Genomic DNA, 7,324 nt, shown 5'->3' on the forward strand with positions numbered 1-7,324 from the left:
CTGTAGCAAAACCTTTGGGAAACTCCACTGCATGTGCAGAGAGAATAAGAAAGACAGATGAAGAGCAGGAGGTATGACCCTGTTGGTAGAGAGCCTGTCTGGCTTTGCGTGAAGGCTTAGAATCAGTTCTTGATGCTGCCTAAACCAGATGTGGTGACTCCTGCCTACAATACCAGCGTGTAAGAAGGAAAGGCAGGAAATTAGAAGTGTGAGGTTTATCTTTAGCTGCATAGTAAGTTTGAGGCTAGCCTGGGTGACATAAAACACTGCCTTAGAGATTAGGGGAGAGGAAGAGAGGAGAGAGGAAGAAAGGAAGAAGGAAGAGAAGTTATACTGCAGTGGAAAGGAAGGAAGAATAAGGAGGAAAGAAAAAAAGAAGAAAGATTGATTATTCTGCAGTATATATATCCAGAAGAGATCTCAGCACCCCCTCAAGAATTCCTGGACCACATTTTTAAGAAAAACTGCTCTGTGCACTGTCAGTCATAGCCCCAGCTCCCAAGTAGCTCAGAGAACAGGGTTTTCATGCCGATGGCATGAAATTTGGAAACATGCCGTAGCTCTAGTGAGGTGGAGTTTTCCAGGGCAGGTCACCTGGGAAGGTGGGCTTCAGAATGGAGATATTTTTCTCTAGACCTTTTTCAGCACTGAATTCAATCTGGAACCATCCAGACTGAGCACAGCAAGACGTTACACCTGGGTCTCGAGTTGAAGGGGAGGGCCATGTAGCTGTCTCATCATGACCTTCAGTACTGGGAGGGCTGTATCCTTGCAGTAAGGCCTCTGGCCCCCATTTGTCAGGAAGTACAGCCACTTTGTTCTAGGCTCACCCTGTTGTGACCAGAAATCGACTCCCAGGAAAGCCAAGCCATTGGCTATGTGACGTGGAACATTGACACCAAGGGAACAGTGGCAGCTGGCTCTTTGTCTTCCACTCTGACTAGCCTTTGTGTAGGCAGAAGGTGGAGAGTGGAGAACATGGGAGAGGGCACTTGGAACATCCCAGCATACCCTGACTTTCCATCTAAGATTGTTCTCTTGACTGCCCGAGAGGTCCTCTACTGGAGCAGATACCAGGCTGGGTAGATGGTATAGATGGCAATGTGCTTGGTGTGTAAGCATGGGGATGATCTGAGTTTGATCCCCAACACCTATATCTGACCTCCATATGTGCACTCATACATATGCAGAGACAGACAGATTGGTTTCTTTAAAAGAGGGCTGGAGAGATGGCCAGCGGTTAAGAGCACTTGCTGTTCTTGCAGAATTCAGTTCCCAGCACCCACATCAGACAGCCCACAATACGTGTGCATATTCGGGTTCTGGTATGGTATAGCGTCTGACAAGGACCTTCCTGCTGCCTCATGACGTGATGGACAGTTCCCCATACAGGCCAGAACAAGTATGACCAGAGAGCTTACTTCAGCAATAAAGCCACCTTTCAGATTGTCCATTAATCCGTGGCTGGGTAGATCCCCTCATGACCCAGTCACTTCTGTCTCACCATAAAGACAGTCAAGTTTCAGCTTGCATCTTGGAAGGGACAGTGCACCTTGGATGCTGACGGTACAGCCCTGTCTGTTCCTATGCTTCGCCCTTTACCTAGTGAAAGTGCTAATTCTCAGGGTTCAGAGGATATTTTTAAGGGGGGCCAGTTGTCTATTACTCTTTGTCACTGCCACCACTGACCAACCCCTCCTCTCCCCTCAGCATACTCCCACAGGCTGCACTGGAGGAGATCCACAGGTTCTCGGGGACTTACACCTGTATGAACACCTTTAAGGGCCGGACATAGAGGCAGGAGGAAAACACACCACCTGAGGAGGAGCCACAGCCACTGGGCACACACTCATGTGCCTGTGCGTTGGCACATCTGCTGGGTGAGCAGGACTGTTCTTGTCCCCAGGGAAGATTTTGCAGCTCCCCAGGTCAACTCCAGGACCTCTGTGCAGGACTGATGGGTGTAACTCTGACCCCCATGGGGAGGCAAGAAGCCAGCAGCCACCCAACAACTTGTATATTTCTCATTCTGTAGGGTTTATCGTGAAATTGCTTCTCCAGCCTAATCCGCCTGAGCCATGTGCATCTACTATTTCCAGGAGAGTCTTCCCCCAGACGCTCTGCCTTTCCCTCCAAAACCCTCTCATTCCCAGCTCACGCAAACTGGTTACACGGCAGGAATGCAAAATAAAGTGGTGGCTTTCACATCTTCTTTTGTTCACATGCTTGGGAGGGAGGCAACTGGAAAGAAGCCTGTCCCAACCACAAAGCCCCATCTTTTGAGAGAGAAGGGGTCTGCCTTGGGGTCTACAGAGAACAGGAGAAGAACTGCAGCCCAGTCCAAGAAGGGGGGGAGGAGGTATGGCCAGGCTGTCCAGACATGTGGCTTCTCTGGTTGGATCCCCAAGAGCTGTCCTTCCCTTGTCCCACTGGGCCACCAATATAAAAGTAAAGTCAGACTCCACTGAGCACTTGCTGCCTACCCTACATGAAGAAGCCAAGATGACACTAACAAAAGATGGCATTCATTGTGGGTCACCAGAAACAATGACAGTTCGTCATGGAGGTCCAGCACTGTGGAGGTATTACAGCCCCAACCGCACATATAATTGTGGGAAACAGAAAACCCAGAGAATGGAAGGAGCTGGCATGGTCTCAGTCAAGGGTAGAGGTGCCTGTAGGTCTCTGGTGTGACTTTCATGCTGAGAAAATTCAGTAAGTGTCACTGTAGTCTGTGCGGAGCAGGGAGCAATGTGACCTGCTAGAAATGGCATCAGTGGATACAGCTTTTGCATGTGGGTGGCAGGGACTAGGCAGGAGTTCCTCCAGATGGAGGAGAGGGTCGCAGGCCTCTGACTTAGCGAGGGGCTCCCTTGGAAGCTGCACAAAGGCCATGCAGACCTGAGCACCTCATAGCAAGGAGGATGAGATAACCCGAATGAAAGCAGGCTGGTCTGCAAGGGAAATACCAGGCACCCACTGTTTGTAGAACACTGTTGGGGTACTGCCAGCCTAAGACCTAGTGTTTGCACTGTATCAGCTGTCGACTCTCCCTTCAGCCAGTGGAGAAAACAAACAAACAAAAACAGCTCAGAGTGATCACAGTCTTACCACTTGGTGGTGGGTGTCAGCCAGATTCGACCCCCCAGAGCACCACGGCTTCCTACAGGAAAAGGGTCCACCTTGCAACCTCAACTTTATTCATGAGACTGGCTTCCCTCTGGGAAGCCACTATCCAAGATGAGGTCTCCCTGGAAATAATATATGTCACTTTCGTTCCCATCTCAGTGGCCAAATTCAGTCATGGGATCATACCTGCCAAAGATCAGGTGGGCTGCCAAGCCTTGGAAGAAGACTTCATGAGGAAAAATTAGCATTGAAGCCAACTCAAGGATATGGTAGCCCTGGAGACCATGCTGGTGCTGAGCAATCCCTACAGAGGCAAATGCCTGGCTCACTTCCAAACACCCTTCCGAAGGGAGAATTTGGAGGCTCACTTCATGGATGACAAGATGAGTTCAGAGCAGGGTGTGGGCTTGTCCAGGTCCAGGATTTGAACACAGCTCTGACCCCTGGTTTTCTGTGACCCCAGATAATGACAAACAACAAGGAGTCAAGTCCGAACTATCTATGGCATCTGCACTTTGGTCCTTGAGGACAGGTGTCTCCAGTGTGTACGGGGGCTGTTAGTGCAGCTCAGTTCTCTATGGTGTCTAGAAATCTCCCAAGGCAAGTGCCTGTGGCTGGCTCTTCTAGGAGAGAGGCTGGGGTGGGTCCATCTTGGTGGACAGGAAGAAATGAGTGGGGCAAGGTGTGTGCATGGGGGGGGGGTGTCCTGTCGGCTGAGCCCCGGTTCTCCTGACCACCTCTAAGCAGCTGAGGTGTTTCTGTGTCATGGCCTGCAGGCTGACCTTATGGAGATGCTTTAATTTATTAGGGTGTCCATGACATTGCATTTGGCCTATAAACTGGGAAATGTAGTAAGAATCCCAAAGGAATATACTGGGATGCTGGGATAAGCAAGGCCCAGAGAGCCTTCCCCAGAGCCCACCAAGCATGATCACTACCTTAGCTACAGAAACTGGATACCCTGGTTTCCCAGAATGCTAATGGTTTCTACTGGTAGAAGGATGGAGCCTGGTTCCCCTACACACACACATAAACCAGGACCCCACTTTTTGGTTTCTTTTTTTTTTTTTTTCTTTTTTTCTTTTTTTGGATTGCTTCCAAGAGAAACCAGAGAAAAGGCCTTGGGCAGATTCCCAGGAGGCCTCTCTGGTCCCTCCCTGGAATGATTTGACTGCCTGGAGAGCTTCAAGAGTGAGAGTGAAGAGCTAATTCTGTCCCTTTGCTTGTCCAAGTGAAGGAGAGTGACAAGCGCCAACCCCCTGAGGGGCAAAACAGGCTGTGCCAACCCTGCAAAGAAACCTTGGGTCCTGGGAAATGACCCAGTTGCCAGGGTGGAGGTTCCTCCCAAGCCCCAAAGAGAAGCAGATTGGGGGTGGGTGCCAAGCCCAGGGAGGCATCAGACCTCAGCCCTGTCTGGCGCAGATCCAGGGAGCAGGCTGTCTGGCTGGACCAGTGGTCAGGAATTCAGTCCTGTGGTCACCAGTAGCTCCCAGAGACCAAATTCTTTGAGAAACCAACTCTCCCAGGAATAAGCTGATGTCTAAAGGGACAGAACAGAAAGCTCCAAGGTTAACTCCAGAGGTCACTGTTAAACCCCTACCCCTCCTACCAGAGAGCTCCATCCCACAGAAGGCTGCTTTCACCTTTGTGAAAGACAAACAAACAAAGAGAACCCAGGCCACAAGGAACAGGAGCTGAAGTCCTCAAAGAACAGCTCTTGTGGCTGGGAAAGGAGAAAGGAGGCTGTGGCCCAAATACAACTCCTCCCCTGAAGAATGTCTTTCTGACGCTCAGTGGTATGGGACTGAAGTAAGCGGAGAGGGCTTCTCTACGCACACTCCTGGCTTCAGGCAAAGCCAAAGGCGACAAATATCCGCTGACGCAGAAGGAAGGGCTGGAACTGCTCCCAGACAAATCTCACCAAGTTCCCAAACATTCCTTGGGGCTTGGAGTAGAGCTCAGTTTGTAGAGTGCTTCTCTAGCTCTGGGTTTGATCCCCAATACCGCAAAATCCAAGTGTGCTGTGTGCTTTTATTTCTAGCACTTGGGAGATGGAGACAGAAGAATCAAAAAGTTCAAGGCTATCCTCAGCTACACAAGGAACTAAAAGCCAGTCTGGGATTCAACTTGAGAACCTGTATCAAAACCACAAACAAACAAACAAATATATTGATTAGGAACCAGACACATAGTTCCGCAGATAAAGGCACTTACTGTCTACCCAGACAACCTGAGTTAGATCCCTGATGTCCACATAGTAGAAGGAGAGAACCAGTGTCCTTAGATTATTCTCTGACCTCCACATGTATCCCTACACACACACACACACACACACACACACACACACACACACACACAATAGATGGATCAGTGTAAAATATTTTAAAACACACCTGCGTCCACCTGGATGTAGAGAGGTATTAACACAGCTCTTCACATCCCAGAGCCACTGTTCTCATCTGCTCAAAGCTCCCACTCTCTACCTCTCAGCCCCACCCCTCAGAGCTGAGCCAGGGCTCAGATGCCCACCCCAAATTTCCCAGCTCTCAAGACCACCATGAAGCCAAATAGCCCCACAGGAAGTGAGAGGCCCCTTTCCCATTGCTATAATAAAACCTCGATGAAAGCAACTTAAGGGAGAAAGGGTTTACTTTGGCTCACAGTTCAAGGGACAGACAGTCCATCAAGGTGGGGACGCTGAGGAAGATGGAGCCTGAAGTAAGCTAGTCATGTATGGCTACAATCAGAGCCATGAATCCATGCATGGTAGGGCTAAGCTCGCCCTCAATTTCAGACAGATCAGAATCTCCTATTTAGGGAGTGGTCCTGCCCACAATTAAAATTCTTTTCTCATATTGAACAATTTCCTGAAGGCATGCTCAGGGGCCTTCCTTCCAGGACATTTTAGATTCTGCCTTGATAGCAACTAATGTTTACCGTTACAGGAAGGAATCCATAATGCTGGGTTCAATCTTGGCTCAGGTTGTAATAGCATCTCCCCCTTGCCCTCCTGTGTCTTGGCTGGGTGACTATCCAGTGTAAACTGAGCTAGCGAAGGCACAGTGAAGCTAAAGGGATGGCCTGGTATTTGTGTTTCTCATAGCCCCAGAAACAAACTGACAGCCCCTCAAAGTACCTGGATCGATGCTATGGCCTGGCCTGTGGTAGTGACATATTTTGTGGCTTGGTCTGACCATAGTATGAAAATCTAAGGCTCAGAAGACCCCCCTCACATGCAATGGCATGGGGGTGAGGAGAGATCTCAAGGGAGGACAGTTGTGGTGTCCCCAGAAGGACAGAAGTTGCTTCCTAGAAAGCAGGGTGCAGCCCTTCTGTGCCCAGTGAGTACTATTCCACCATCCTTGGCTCTGAGAAGCCCTTTGACACAGCTCCCTGTGTCTTGGGGAAAAAAAAACAACTAAAGATGACCTGTTAGAAGGCACAGGTAAGAGTAACAGTTATTGTCCTGCTGGGATACTGCTCTCCAAATGGGAGATGCCCGGGGTGGACCGAAAGTTTGAGCAGCAAGGTCATCATAGAGGTATTGCAAATGGCAGCAAATGCTGTATCAGGGTTCTGTAGAGAAACAGAAAGATGTGTGTGAATACACATGTGCATGTACATATATAGCATATACATACACATATACATATACATCATATACATATACATCATATACATATACGTATACGTATACACATCCATATACATATATAAGATTTATTAGAATTACTTACAGGCTGAGGTCCAGTTAGTCTACCAATGGAAGGGCCAAGATCCAGTAGCTGTCTAGTCCATGGGGCTGGACACCTCAGCTGGTCTGAAGAAGTAGGCTTTAATGCCAATGAAGGGATGGGCTTACTAGCAAGGATGAGGGCAAGCAGGCAAAGGACAGAGAGCTCTTTCCTTTCATGTCATAGTCTGTCACCAGAAGGTGTGGCCCAGATTAAAGATGGATATTCTCTCCTCAAAAAAAATTTTGGATTAAATTATTCCCACTTCAAATTGTTTAGTTAAGAAAAAAAAAAAATCACTCACAGGTGTACCCAACTACTTGCGTTTTAGTTAATACCAGATGTAGTCAAGTTGACATCCAAGAATAGCCATCACACTGGCACCAGGTGGCCTGTCCTGACCCTGGAGGCTGTCTGGTCAGTACACATCATGGAGCATTATTGAGATAAGAGTCAAATTC

The 7,324-nt window shown here is 48.8% G+C and overlaps 1 protein-coding gene across 3 annotated transcripts in view; it reads left to right on the forward strand.

Annotated features, from left to right (window-relative positions):
* Positions 1-2,205, forward strand: part of DHRS3 (dehydrogenase/reductase 3) — a 34,631-nt gene extending 32,426 nt beyond the window's left edge. For 2 of the 3 annotated variants that reach the window (XM_080921017.1, XM_080921018.1), the window contains one exon: positions 1,711-2,205. In XM_080921017.1, the coding sequence (XP_080777143.1) occupies positions 1,711-1,795 (85 nt within the window). In that variant the 3' untranslated portion in view covers positions 1,796-2,205. The remainder of the gene's footprint in view (positions 1-1,710) is intronic. The other variant, XR_013975125.1, reaches the window with a different exon arrangement.
* The last annotated feature ends 5,119 nt before the right edge of the window (positions 2,206-7,324 follow it).

This window comes from Micromys minutus (assembly GCF_963924665.1).
Source record: "Micromys minutus genome assembly, chromosome: 9".
Taxonomy (NCBI): Eukaryota; Metazoa; Chordata; class Mammalia; order Rodentia; family Muridae; genus Micromys; species Micromys minutus.